This window comes from Tetrahymena thermophila (assembly GCF_000189635.1).
Source record: "Tetrahymena thermophila SB210 genomic scaffold scf_8254786, whole genome shotgun sequence".
NCBI lineage: Eukaryota > Ciliophora > Oligohymenophorea > Hymenostomatida > Tetrahymenidae > Tetrahymena > Tetrahymena thermophila.
The window spans coordinates 322456-336957 of NW_002476542.1; the positions used below are offsets into that span (position 1 = coordinate 322456).

Genomic DNA, 14502 nt, shown 5'->3' on the forward strand with positions numbered 1-14502 from the left:
TGTAAATTATTTTCTAATAAAGTTAATTTTTTCTATTGTAGTTTATAAGCTTATAAGAAGGATTATTTAATAAAGAGTTCCATTTCTTTCATAGATATGATGGAATGATTCTTTTAGCAATAAACTAAAATAAGTATAAATATTTATTAACAATCTTAACTCATTCATTAAATTCAACTTTAAGTTAAAAATTATAATTTTGTTAACAAAACTTTTAATTTAAACAATTATTAATATTAATCTGTAAAAAAAGTAAAAAAATATCATAATTTATTTTAAAAATGAATAATTTATTAAATAATAAATTAAAATTCTTTTACAAAATTTTATTATTATTAAATTCAATCATAAATATCTTTTAGTATAAATTAAAATTAAAGGTATTAGATTATGTGTAAATTTTTTGAGCTTATTTTCCACTAAATACATCTAATAATAATAGACTTCATAGCCAAGTTATCAAAATTTAGTTTTTAATATTGTTTTGTAAATTTTAAATATACAAATTTTGGTATCTTATGTAATATGTATTTAACGTTATAAATACAAAGAATGTTTGAATTAAAATCGCTGAGTAGAGAATAAAATAGAAAGTTAAACTAAATAGTGAATGTAGCTAAACTCCAAGATTTTGTTTGCTTACTAATCAAAATTAATTCTATTTAATTATTTACCAAAAAATCAAAAATAATCTAATTTTTTAAAAAGATAAAATAAATATTTCAGCTAAGAACTATTAAATACAATTTAGTGATACAAGATATTAAAATAAATTTAAAATGGCCACAAAAAAGTAGTGTTTTTATGAAGTTTTAGAGTTGAACAAAGACTGTACATATGAAGAAATCAAAGCAGCTTATAAAAAGTTTGCATTAGTATTTAGTTTGACATCAATTGCACATATTTAAGCTTAAATTTATAATTTTAATTATAAAAGAAATACCATCCAGATAAAAACAGGGATAAACCAGAAGAAGCTAAGCTGAAATTTTAAGAAATTTCTGAAGCATATACAGGTAAATCTTTGCAATAGGCCCTTTGATTTTTACATAATGCTTTTTAGATAAAATGCCAATATTAATATAATTATAATTTTTATTTTAATTCTTTGATAGTTTTAAGTGATCCTGATAAAAGAGCTACTTATGACAAATATGGAACTATTGATGAAGATGAAATAGGATTTGATTATGATTAGTTTATGTAGGAATTTGAAGTAAATGATTTTGGTCACTTTATGTCAGCAATGATGGGAGATGTATAAAATTATAAATTCAACATTGATAATTCAAATATAAAATTAAATGCTTATCAAAGATTTTCATATATTCAGAAGTTTAAGGTGTTTTAAAATAAATTTAGATGTTCTTCACAGAATTTAACAACTTTACACATCGTGGTAGAGGTCAAAAGAAGAAATATGGAAAAAGAAGACAAAACAATTAAGATCCTTTCTCTAATTTCTTTACAATTGTAAAATAAACAAATAATATTAAGTTTAAGTAAAGCATCAATAATATTTTAAAATGTAGAAATTTAATACTGGTGCTACTACAAAATAATAAAAAAAGCCTGAAGATGAAGGTATTTTTAATTTTAAGTATTATGTTTTTAAATGGGAGTTTTTTGATCAAAAGAGTGGGAAACTGACTCTGAAGATGAATCTAACAAGAAAAAGAACAAAGATGATGAAGAAAACGAATGGACAGATGAAGAAGATGAAGATGAAGATTACAGTGATGAAGAAGATGAAGACTAATAAGATGATAAAAAAGATGAGTAAAAGGAAGGTGAATAAAAAGAAGGTGAATAAAAAGAGAAAAAAGAAGGGGAAGGATAGGAAAAAAAGCCAAAGAAGAAAGTGAAGCCTTCTTCCGATGAAATAAAAATGAGCGATTTCATGTAGTTTGGAATGATGGATCCTTTTTCTATGATGATGGGATTAGAATTTGGTGGTTAAAGCAACACAGAAATGATGGCTATGTATGAATTTACTGCTTAAAATATTAAAATGCTTAAAGGTAAAATAATTAAAATTTAAAAAAATGATTTTTATAAAAAAATTAAATAAAAAAGGAGACAAGATTCAATGTAAGTTATGTGATGAAGACATGGTTGAAGAAGATGCATGTGATCATTTCGAAAATGATCATGAAGAAGAGTTTTAAGAATTTAAAAAAGGTAATAAAATAAAATTTGAATTTAGTTTTAAATTAATAATAAATTATATTATTTAAAGATTTCATGAAGAAATTTGGTAAAAAAGGCAAGAAAAATAAATGATATAACTTATATTAAAATATTCTATTTATTAAACTGTCTGTATTTATTCTTTTTAACAAAAATAATTGTAATTAAAATATGATTAATTTATTTATTCATTTCAATTTTATTTCTTTCAATCAAATAAAATACAATATGAAAACATTATTATATTATTTATTTTTAAGTAAAATAATTATTATAAAAAAATTATTTGTGTATTAAAATATTTTCAAAATTATTGCAATTGTTAATTAAAGTATTTATTCATCAATTTAATTTATTAATTAATTAAACATCGTATCTGACTGATTAAGCCTATTAAGCATGTTGGCTTCATAAATTATTATTCAAGTTTTTGAAAAATTTATAATTTTATTGGATTAAAATATTTGTAAAAAAAAATATGAAATTAGTATATTCATAAATAAATAATATTAATATTGTTTTTTTTAGATTTATGAAATTAAAAATTTATTTATTAAGTCAATAAAAATGTTAAGAAATAATTAGTAATTGTTAAAATATTGTAAAGTGATTTAAATTTTATATTTTAAAAAGGATGATAAGTAAATAATACAAATAAAATAGAACATTTTACAAGGATTTAAGAAGTATGAATGAATGAATAATTAATCTAATTTTATTGAAATCACCTATAAATTTTATTTTATAAATATTGGATATCGTCATACCATCTTGTTGTAAACTTATCATAAGCATCGTATATTATGTTTCTCATATATTTAGCTGCTTCAATGTCATTTTTATCAAGAACAAACCTGCTTACCAAATTTTTCATTGAGTTTTTCAAGAAGCAAGGGAGTGAACTAGCTACCATCAATCTTATAGTATTGTAAATATGTTCGAAGTAGTTACGCATTGTCAAGAATCCTTTGATAGTTAAATTTACATAATATTAGAAAGCCTCACTATCTTTAGAACCACCCATAATCTGGATCATCTCTTTAGTTAATTTAAAATTAGCGCTTTCGAAACGAAGGTTGTTGGCAGGTGAAATATCAAAAATAAAACCAAAATCGATGTGAATAATATGACCTTTGTCATTTATTAAAATGTTTCCGTTGTGTCTATCCTTTATTTGTAATATGTATGATATAACACTGTATGCTGCTTAGCTCTTAATAAAGTTCTCTCTTGCAACTTAAAAGTTTGCTGAGTCTTCCTGTCCAAATTTGTTAATGAAATAATCATAAAGAGAACACTGGTTTGTTTTACCTAACTAATCTCTAGAGATAGAATTTTTAACTACTTCTATGATACCACCAATGTCCAAGTTATTACCAGTTCTATTCGAGATAGTTTTATAAGGGAAAACGTATAATTCTAGGTTAGCCTTTTAGAATATACCTTAGAATAATGTTATAATCTATAAAGCTAGTTAGTCTTATCTAACATCATCAAATACCTTAAAAATACAGCTAACCTGTTCAGGAGGACGACGGTTAATTTAATCTGTTGACTGCTTCATGATAGAGACAACATTAACAGCTTCTTCATCTTCTATTATTGCATCTTATTTCTCTACATCTAATTGAAGATATTGTTCTCCAGGCTTATCTCTCAAAACACCAAGCTTATCTTCATCTCTATGGAAGGTAAATTTAAATTGAGTTTAAAATTTCTTGTTCTATTCTTTGTATAAATTTGATGAAGCTTGCTTCAAAATAGGAGGAACAGGAGGTTCCTCAATTTGATCTTTAATATCTTGAATATCAGTAATAAAATCTGCTATATGCATGCCGTTATTGTTGTTTGCATGGCTGCTCAAAAGGCTTGCGTTCATTGATTTAGGAAAAGGTTTTATTCTCAAAGGAGAGTTTAAGTTATTTATTGTTGCTTGGGCTTACTGATCATCTTCATCAACTTTAAATTCGAAATCAAGATCATCGTTCTCACAAGTCAATACAATTCTTTCTGAAAATAAAAGAGGATTAACTCCTACTTCCTATTTAATTTTATTATTTATTTTAATTATATTTAAATATAAATTTATAATTTTTACTAAGAAAAATAACTATTTCTTTTATAAAATTATAAAATATTTTTTATATATTTGGCGAAAATTAAGAATTGTTTTTTGATACAATTTTTATTGACTTAGGAAATTTTCTAGAAATATTTGTTTATTTTGCCAAATTTTTAAAATAAAATGAATTTTAGAATAGAATTTTGTTATTTTACCCTGAATTTTTGTATCATAGCTTTTTTATAAATATGCTTCTTTTCAAGAACTTTAGTTTTAAAATATTTATCAGGACCTTCATACTTTCTACAGTTAAAAGTTACTAAAATAGGACACTTAGCAGCACTCTGCATAGGAGCACCTAGAATTTCAAAGTAAAATGATTTAATTAATATATTTTTTAGAATTTTATTTACCTGAATCTAAATTAATAGATGCAATTTAATAACGAGGGTTTGTTGGCATGTAGATATCTTGTGTTACTTCAATAAGAGACAATTATTCTTTGATGATTGCCCTTTTTTCAGGTTTAGGCATTTGGGGTCTTAGCATACCTGATATGGATGTTACTTACTCAAAAAAGGAATTTACCTTAAACCAAAATTCTTACTGATTTTTATCCATATTTCTTTGAATTTTGTCAATTAAATTTTTTGAAATCTACTCAATAATTTTTAAGTTTTCAGGGATTTTCTTTTTCTTCTTTTTGTCTTCATCATTTTTGGACTCTACTTTAGCCATCCAAATCAGTTGATGAGCAAACAAAACAGAAAATTAGCTGTAATCAATTAAGAACTAGCGAATAATAGGTCCAGCTTTGCTACCTAAAGAAATATATATTTATGGAAGATAAAAAATTAGTTGTTCAGATTATAATTTCTTCATAGTTTTTGTAAAGAAAAGCTATAACCCTGGGAAAGATTCATAGCCTTCGGAAATATATTTTAACATAATTTATATATGAGGTTATCTCCAATATAAATTCTCCTTCATAAGTTCCTTATCTGAATTCATATACTCAATAAATAGCTCTAAGAAATGACTACTATTTAAGTGGTCTTTATAATTTTATCTCACAAATTTTGCCAGCTAAAGTAAATAATTCTAAAAAAAATTAATGAGTAAGTAATCTATGTAAATAAGTAAGAACTATTAAGTATATAATTATGTATTTGCATTCAAATTATCAAAAGATAAACCATTAAAAAATTCTTTAATTAAATCGTTTTGATGATAAAATATGTAAATAAATAAAAAAATAAATTATATTATTTATATTTAGTAAAATTTTTTACTATGTATGAATTATATTGTAAAAAAATTTCTTTATTTAAGTTATGTTTGGTGAGATTGAAGCAGAAAAAGAACAATAAATTTAATTGTTAAAATCATTTTTAATTTATGGAAATTTGATATTTATAATAATTATCAAATTTAAGAAGCACTTTTATTAAAGTTTATTAAATTAAATGAAATATTAATTGATGGTCAATTTATTAAAATTTTTGATTACTATTTAGCTGAAATAATTTTTTTAGAAATATTAAATTAATTTGATTTTTAAATTTTACTTAAGGTTTTTCTATTGCAAATGAGAGCTTTCTCAAGATATAAAGTACTAATTAAGGAGATTTCTTCATTAACTCTTTCATAATTCCTACTATGTCGTCTTTAGATATTTGTTTTCCAGCTAGTGAATAAGGGTTCTTAATAACATTATATTTATCAATAAACTCAGAGAAAGAATTAGCTCTCAGTTTATCTATTTCATCACTTAATAAGTTAATTAAAGCCTTTCTCAAATAAAAAGGACGGATTTCCTTTTCTTTTTCTTTGTCTTTGTCATAATAAAGGTTAAGAGAAAAGATACTGCTATTGGCATAGCCTATTGTTGTTTCAATTTTCTTTTTTTATAATATTTTTAAATTTTAAATCTAAAATACAATTTATTTAAGATTACTTTGTACCAAGTACTTTTTTAGGATATTTTAATAAAGAAGTTTTGATCCATCTCACCTTTATCTTTTGATATGAAAAAATAAGTAAATATTTATCATATGTGGTTTGTTATATTTTACCTATTTTAATTTTAGCGGCTCTGTATCTTTTTTTAGATTTTTTCTTTATTTTTAATGAAGGCTACTCAAATATTTCGTTTAGTTTGTCAGTTTAGAAATACTTGCAAACATTTAAAAGCAGTTTCATTTTATCTTTAATTTTGTTTATTTTTTAGCCTCCAGATTTGTCTGCGTACCAATTCAGATTTCTAGCAAAGTGATATAAACCGAATTTTAAGCTTCTGTAGTAATAATTTTGCAATTTATTTTAATCAGGACTACCAAACCTTTAACAAAATTCTTTCTAAAGTTGCAAAAGCTCAATCCAACTTTTCAAACAAAGGCAAATGTTTTCAAGAGGGACGAATTCAATCATAGATTTATCTATTTTGAAGTTCAAGTGAAGAATATTAGCAATAATAGAAGCCTTCAAAGATTTAGCGATATGCACCTGCATATTCTCATTTAAAAATCCTAAAAGCATTCTATGCATCTTGAATAAGCATTTCTTTCTGACTTAGTAGAACGAAATAATATTAGGAAGTTATGAAAACCAATATTATTCATTATTTTATTGTTGTTAAATTAAGGTTTAGTAAGCTTCAGAGAAAAATTCTTTTGCTTCAAATGTAACTAAACCCTTATAAATATTCTTTCTAACCTCAAAAATATCATCATTTGACTCCCTCTCTTCAATGTAAAGATTTCCTACACATTTTTTTATTTATTTATTGAGTTTATTTATTGGTTTAAAGAAAAGGAAAATATAAGTTACCTTGATTATTTATTTAATGAACGATGTAACTAAGGAGCTCACCAAGAGTATAAAATAATGTTGAATCAAAATAGCTGGATTAAAGAGAGTGCATAAAAGGAATAAAACGGTAGAGTAAATACTTTAAAAGTGTAGGAGAAAGATAAATTCTAGAAATATCTAGAAGTTGACTTAGAATTATATTCTTTAACTAAGGTTTTTTCATCATAACGGTTCTGAAAGAAGCAACCATAGTCTTCATATCATTAGCTATGAGATCTTTAGTTTCTTAAAGATCTCTTTTCATTTCAGATGAATTTGAACTTTTTTCAATTATTTCAAATATTTAAGGAAGTAAGCGAACTTTTACTAGAGGATTTTTAAGAATAAATTTAATTTATTTAAAGCTATTTGAACAAATAGTGTCAATAATATTCAAATTAAAGCAGTAATTAGCTATTTCTTTCATTCTCTGTTCTACGATTGTTTATAAATTCACATTTTCTTTTATAATTCTCTCCTCTTCTACTTTGTCTTCCATTTAAAATTCTAATTCTATTTCGTTATGAATACTCTTCTCAATATTCTCTATTATCACTCTAAAATTGGCAGGAGGTTGATTATTTTTAATCTTAATAAATATATTAAAATTATAAGTAAATATTCTAATTATAAATTCAAAAATTATTTTATATTCAAAATCGCTTGTTTGTTTTCAAAAATATAAATTTTTAAAATTTAAACTTAATAAATTTTAAAAAAAGGATTTTTAACAAAAATAGTAAAATTTATAAATAATTTTTTTAAGTATACCTTTTCTAGTTCGAGTAAATTACGATCTACTACAAACATGTTTAAGTTGCAGCTTTTTATTCTTTGTTCGAATTCTTCCTAATTGATTAACCATAGGAAAGGATTGCAAGCAAGGATGTTTTCTAGAATTTGGTTACGGTCACCTCTGAAATTGATGCTTTCATACTTTAAAAACCTATATCCAAAGTCAATTTTGCTTGAAATAGATCCTTCTTGTTTTACAATATGTTGAATCAAGACTTTGAGGAAATTGTGGTCAATAAAATGACCTTTGAGCATTAACTTTTAAAGAAGGTTCATTAGAATGACTAAAGTACCTCCCATTTTTTTAATATCAGTAGGTAGATTGATAGAGTAAATAAGATGCTTTCCTTACAACAAAGAAGATTTAGAGTCGTATTCATAACTGCATTTTTAGTAGAGTGCTGTTAAACATTCGCTAAATGTCATAAGCACACTGGGGTTAAATACAAGTTAAGGGAACCACTTAATGTACTCTTAAATCATTTGTAAAGAAAATTCGCTTATATTGTTATCAGCGCTACAGCTTGCTTCTAAGAGATAAGAAAAATCCTTAGCAAGAATTTCCTCTTTTACATTGACGCTTGTCAATTTAATTTTTCTAAAGAGAATCATATAACTATTTATTTAGAAAAATAGATGTAAAATTTATTGTAATTTTGAAAATAAATTGATTTACTCTTCACTGATTTATTTTACAAGAGGTTCCATAACATGAAATGTTTTAGCATTCAATCCAACTTCTCTTAAATAAAAGAAAAGACTCTCATAAATAGAAGGCTTGTAGAATTGAGATATCTAATACATATGAGTTTTTAACAATTTAATTTTGTTAGCCATAATTTCTTCCTAAATTAAGCAATGCAACATTTCATTTATTTACTGTTTAGATCCTTTAAGTTAAAAACAACAAATAAACTTTAATTTATTATTTTTATTTTAACTTAAATTTTTAGTTGTTTCTAGTAATTTACCTGATTTAAAAGATTCTTTGTACCTTTGTTTAATATCTTTTACATAAATTTTAGATTAATTTATGAGCTATATGATTTTACTGGCAACAAAAGAAAGTTGTTCACCTTCTAAAAAGTTTGGTGATAGTAAGGCTATCATATTAATGTTTTCAAAATCACTTTCTTTAAGGTAGTCTTTTTCGTATATAATAGATTTGTTTAGTACAATAAATATCCAAAATTCTGTCATAGCTGCAGAAGCAGTTTGTAGCTAGTTGCTATTACTCGTAACTTGAGTAAATTGCTTTCTGTCAAGGAAGATTTTTAAACATTCTCTGATAAGAGGAAGAATTTGTAATGTTTATTTAATGTGATTTCTTTTTTACTGCTTTTTATTTTGAGAATCTTCAGAATAATCCTTCTCGATTTAGAAAAAGTTTTGATTAAATTTCTAAATCAAATCAAGGAAAAATGTAATTTTTTCTTCATAAGTGCAATGTATGAGGTTTAGTGATAGTTTGTTTACTATCTTTTTAATAATAATATCATTGTACTCATGTTCTTAGAAAACTAAAAGAAGGCCTCTACTTAGGTCATTTAAAGCTCTATTTTATTCATAATATTTATTTTTAATAATGTAAAAGGGAAAAAAACTTTAGTTTATTTACCTTTTTCGCTAATCCTAGTCTCCAATATATTAAATTAACTTTAAATGAAATTAAAATAGTTTTTTGGTGATAGTGTGTTGGTTTTTCATGTACTTTTAAGATAAGAAACCACTTAAATCAAACTTTGGTAGAATTAAATCAGATATTATCGTGCTTGTGAATCTGTTGTTTATTGAAGTTTCAGCTTCAAAACTACCTCCATCTGTAACAAAAAAAATGTTTGAATAAAATTTTTCTTTTGATTTAATAAAATTTTGAATATTTACTTTAAATTTATTGTTCAGTATTGTTTGTAAAAGTTTTGAAAAAAGAAATAACAATATTCTCTAAAGAAATTAGCTCATATTTGTGATCTTCTGAAAGAGAAGACTTGGATTAATTTAAATTTCTTATTTCTTAGAACTGAATGAGCATGTTCATCATTCTTTATTTTCTTTTATCTATCAATGTTGCCTTTGAATTAAATTATAAACTGCTGATTTCTTCATAATTATAGCTTCTTACTACGACTTATTCAATTGATTTAGCAATATATCTCAACTTTCTATAGAAAAACCTAAATTACAAATATTTTAATTAATTAATATAATTTTTAGTTAAAAATATTACAAATTCGTTATATATTGAGCACCCAATTATTCTGCAGAGGGCTTATAGCTATATGATAAAGCAGTTATAGCTTTGTGGGTTTTTCTTGAGATATCGTAAAAATCTATGCTTTCTAAATTTTCAAAGCCTAAATATTGAATTTTTGAGAAATTCTCACAAAAATTATAAATTTAGAAGGGATTAAATTTTTAAATGTGATTTTCAAATAGCTTGAATGTTGATTCGAAAACCTTTCTTGATTGCTCTTTAACCACTTGATCAAAAGCTTTTTGCCTTCTTTATCTAACTAATTTCAAATAGAATATAATTGCATATGGCAACTTTTCAATCTCTTGAAACTTTTAACAAACAGTAATAAATTAGAAGCAAAATTCATAAATATTAACAAGATTATCAGGAGTAGAAAGACTAAAACTTAAGAACTAAGAAAATTTGTTAGCTAAACCTATCACTAAATACAGTTCATTAAGATTTTCTTTGAATAAATTCATATACTATTCCCTTTTGCTCATTGAATTTTTAAGTTTTTGATTCTCCTCAATTATAAGATTCAAAATTTCTACCTGATTTTTTAAAAATAAAATAAATAAATCTTGCTTATAATTAATTTGTTTTTTAAATACTTTAAAAATCATTTTTTTGCAATGCAAATAACAAACAAAACAATTCAAATAAAGATAGAATTATTTATTTTTTGTCCTATTTTAAAAATTTCGTTACAAAGTTTTTGGATTTTCCAAAATATTTAGAGTTTAAGAAGAAGAATTTTGGATTTTATAATTAATTTAAATAAACAATTAATAAAATAATTTACAAGTTTATCTTTTAAAAGCTTTATATCCATTAAGTCGATGAGTTTATTTTTGTTATCATGCAGGATAAGCTGATTTATCCATAATGTACTGAATTAATTGTAATTGACTTTTTCATTTGTTTTTAGTTTCATTATAAAACTATTAAGAAATGAGAGAATATTAATCTCTAGGTTTTTAACAATAGCTTTCAGTTTGACATTAAGTAGAGGGTATGATTAAGACTCGAAATCAAAATCATTTAAATACTTAGTTAATGCGCCTAAAAATTATTTCACATTATTTTCTAATTCGTTATGGTGTGACTTTTGTTTAATTATCGTGTCAAATAGGTGATTACCCTATCCTATTAGATTTTAAAGGTTATCTAATACGGAAGAAAATTCATTAGGAAGGTTCTTCCACAGTATAAGCCCTAATTAAAAAGGCATTATATCGTAATTTGAACTTAAAAGCTATTGTCCTACAAGACTTCCTTGAATGATTTAGCAAAACTTGATTTCATCTTAACGGGTTATCTAATTATCGCTCTTCTAGCTGTTTTCCTTCAATTTTTAATAAATATTCCTATTTAAATTCAGTCTCATATTCAGTTTGCTCCTCTGTATATTATTTGAAATATAAAATCGCTTGGCTGATGACTTTCAGATACTATTATTAAATGTCTAAAAGATACTCCTTTATATTAATAATAATTGGATTTAAAACTACTTTAACTCTTTCTATCAATCTATCTACTAAATTATCTAAAGCTATACACTAATATATGTAATTAAATACCAAAAATCAATAAAAAAATATATATATAAACAATTTAAGTGATATCTTTATCCAACTTAATAAGAATTTTAATAAATTGTTAACATAATTCATGAATAAAAATATCAAACAAACATTTTTCTATTTTGTTAATCTCTTAGTAAGTTGAATTATTTTCAATAAAAAACAAATAAACAAATATATCTGTCTATATTTTATTTAATTCAGTAATAAGTTATTTAGTATCAATTATGTTCGATCTGCATTTTTATAATTGAATAAAATAAATATTTATTTTATTTAAAAAATATTTTGAAATTTTATTGATGATAAAAAAAATATTTTGGAAATATTTGATTGGAATTTTTAAAATTCATATTTGACAAAGTGAGAAGTAAATAAATAAGTAGCATAATTATTTTATAATATTTAGATAGATAAGTAAGTATTTTTATTTTTTATATAATATTTATTATTTGTTTAATTTATAATTGATTTAGATTTCATATATATTGTTTATTCGTATTGTAAATGTTATCATATTCTCATTCATTATTTGATTAGTTATCCAAGCAATCTAAAGAACTGAGCTTATTCTATCCGTTTCTTTATTAATCAATTTACTGGTTCATAAACTGAGTTTTAGATCCAATCTCTTAATTGGATATTTAAATAAAAGCTTAGCTATTTGCATCATTTTTAGACTTTATTTTGGTTTTTTTATCTTGTTGATCTTCTATTTTTATTGAATTGTAAGAATCAAATTTTTACAATTCATCTTGATGCTTTATTTCTTCAATGCTATGAGAATCCTACTTCTCTACTCTCCCTAAATTGATTAAGGTAATAAAATTTTAATCACTTTTGCGATGATTATGAAGTATATGATTATCATCAATCTCTATTTAGCTATAAGGTTAAATATTTCTTAATTCTTAAGCTTAAATTTAAGTAACTTAGATGCTTTTTAAGCTCTCAATTTACTATTATTAACCTAATTAATTGCATTAAGGATTTTCTATCCTTGATAACTAAATTGTTTAAGTAGAGTTATTTAACTATTAACTACCTTGAATGGCTAGATCATTCCTATTTTGAGAGCTATTACCTTCTCTTATTTCTTAGTTATTATTTTATTATTATTATCTAGCACTCTGCTACTGTTACTATGGCTGCTAAACTTAGCGCTATTGTAAAGTTTATGTTTGTTATTATTCATTAGGTTATATTTATTGAAGATTTTCTTCTACTTATAGTTAAGGTTAAGGTTGTTGCTAATTAATTTAAAATCCATTGGATGAAGGATTCTATTGAATGGATTATTAATTATTATTTATTAAATTTGAAAAGTACTATGCTCTCCTTTTTTACTTCTTTGCAAAAACATCTTCTGAGCGACAATTTGGACAAGTCTTTTTTTCTAATGACCAATTTACTATACAAGGAATATGGAATGAACTTTTACAGCAAATCATTTACTTGAGCTATGTTTTGCCTTCTACGTATTCTTCAAGACAAATAGAGCAGAGAGAATCTTTGCATTTCTCAGATGAGTAAATAATTTATTTGGTATTTCGTTTTACATAAGCCTCAGCATAAAATTAATAGTTTGAGTGGATTGAAGTTGGTGCTATTTGGTTATTATTATCAAAATAATCAGTGACCCCACAAATTTTAGTAGCAATTTTGTTAATAACAAAAAAGAAATAGTAAAATATTTAATAAATGATATAACCAACGAAGCAAATAATACCAAAGCATGCTAAAGTAATACCTATTGTGAACACAGTAAATGCATATATAGCAGTATATAAAAAAGAGATAATAAGACTTGTGTAGCTCATCACCAAGATAGCTGCTATGGAACTCTCATTTCTAATTTTATCAGAGTACTAATCAGAGAGAATGTAGAAATAAATGCTAAAAAATAACAAAGCATATTGAATAATATTTAAGATATTCAAAGACAGTACTATATACGAATTAAAGCTCTTTTGTATGCTATCTTATATTTACTATCTAGTAAGAGTGTTTATGCTTTTTAATCCTATTTAATCTCTAAGATGTATTAAGAATAGGATTACTTGAGGTGTTTTATAATTTTCAAAATCTATTTCATTATAAACTAGTTTTAGCTTTACATAGAGAAAATATCTATTTATTATTATTAGCAAATTTGAGATCATTATTAAGAGAACGTAAATATCAGAAGCTATGTTATGTGAGAATAAATTATTTGCTAAGCTAAAGTAGCAGATAGAAGGAATCATACATAAAGTCTAAATCATCATGAAAAATATTTGAGTTGAGATATCAGTATTTATTTTATCATTTATTTGTTGTCCTAGAGATAACAAGCTTGCGAATTAAAGCTAATTAATGTAAACGCCATGATTATCTTGCAGTTATTGCAAAATAATATTATTCGATTAATCCTAAAACATATCTCTCTCATAATAAGGCTTCACTAAAAATGTTTATTAATTTATTGTTATCTGTCTGCTTTGGTTCCTATAAAATTCCAAATTGTTCCTGATCTAGTTGTGCACAAATTAGAGACCATGTCTGTAGTTTGTATTGTTTCCTTGAAATTATATTAAGAAAACATTCCCATCCCTATTATTATTACTATTATTATTATTGCCTCCATGATTTTCAATATCCAATGAAGTTGGAAGGTTAGCCATCGAAAGATTGTAAGTAACAGGCACCGGAATGGATAGAGGGTTAAAGTGACTCCCATCGCGAGGAGATATTTAAATTATAAAGGCTCTTTGAGAACTCTATCTAACTTATTAATTTATCAT

General features: G+C 24.0%; 3 protein-coding genes across 3 annotated transcripts; 1 reads left to right on the forward strand and 2 right to left on the reverse strand. All coding sequences in view use genetic code 6, as the record gives it.

Annotated features, from left to right (window-relative positions):
* Positions 1-779: 779 nt before the first annotated feature.
* TTHERM_00554360 (chaperone DnaJ) lies at positions 780-2283 on the forward strand (the record flags this gene model as incomplete). The annotated part of the gene is made up of 8 exons (XM_001009226.3): positions 780-875; positions 938-1016; positions 1116-1258; positions 1363-1473; positions 1533-1584; positions 1638-2021; positions 2077-2181; positions 2240-2283. The coding sequence occupies 8 exons, from the start codon at positions 780-782 to the stop codon at positions 2281-2283; spliced, it is 1014 nt and encodes a 337-aa protein (XP_001009226.3).
* Positions 2284-2914: 631 nt separating this feature from the next.
* Positions 2915-11523, reverse strand: TTHERM_00554370 (phosphatidylinositol 3-kinase; the record flags this gene model as incomplete). The annotated part of the gene is made up of 14 exons (XM_001009227.2): positions 2915-4231; positions 4468-4610; positions 4666-5353; positions 5821-6153; positions 6210-6271; positions 6328-7014; positions 7082-7691; positions 7874-8513; positions 8574-8787; positions 8869-9452; positions 9516-9717; positions 9782-10071; positions 10125-10687; positions 10939-11523. The coding sequence occupies 14 exons, from the start codon at positions 11521-11523 to the stop codon at positions 2915-2917; spliced, it is 6918 nt and encodes a 2305-aa protein (XP_001009227.2).
* A 717-nt stretch (positions 11524-12240) lies between these two features.
* Positions 12241-14502, reverse strand: TTHERM_00554380 (RING finger protein; the record flags this gene model as incomplete). Its single annotated transcript, XM_001009228.1, has 1 exon — positions 12241-14502. One exon carries the CDS (start codon positions 14500-14502, stop codon positions 12241-12243), a length of 2262 nt encoding a protein of 753 aa, XP_001009228.1.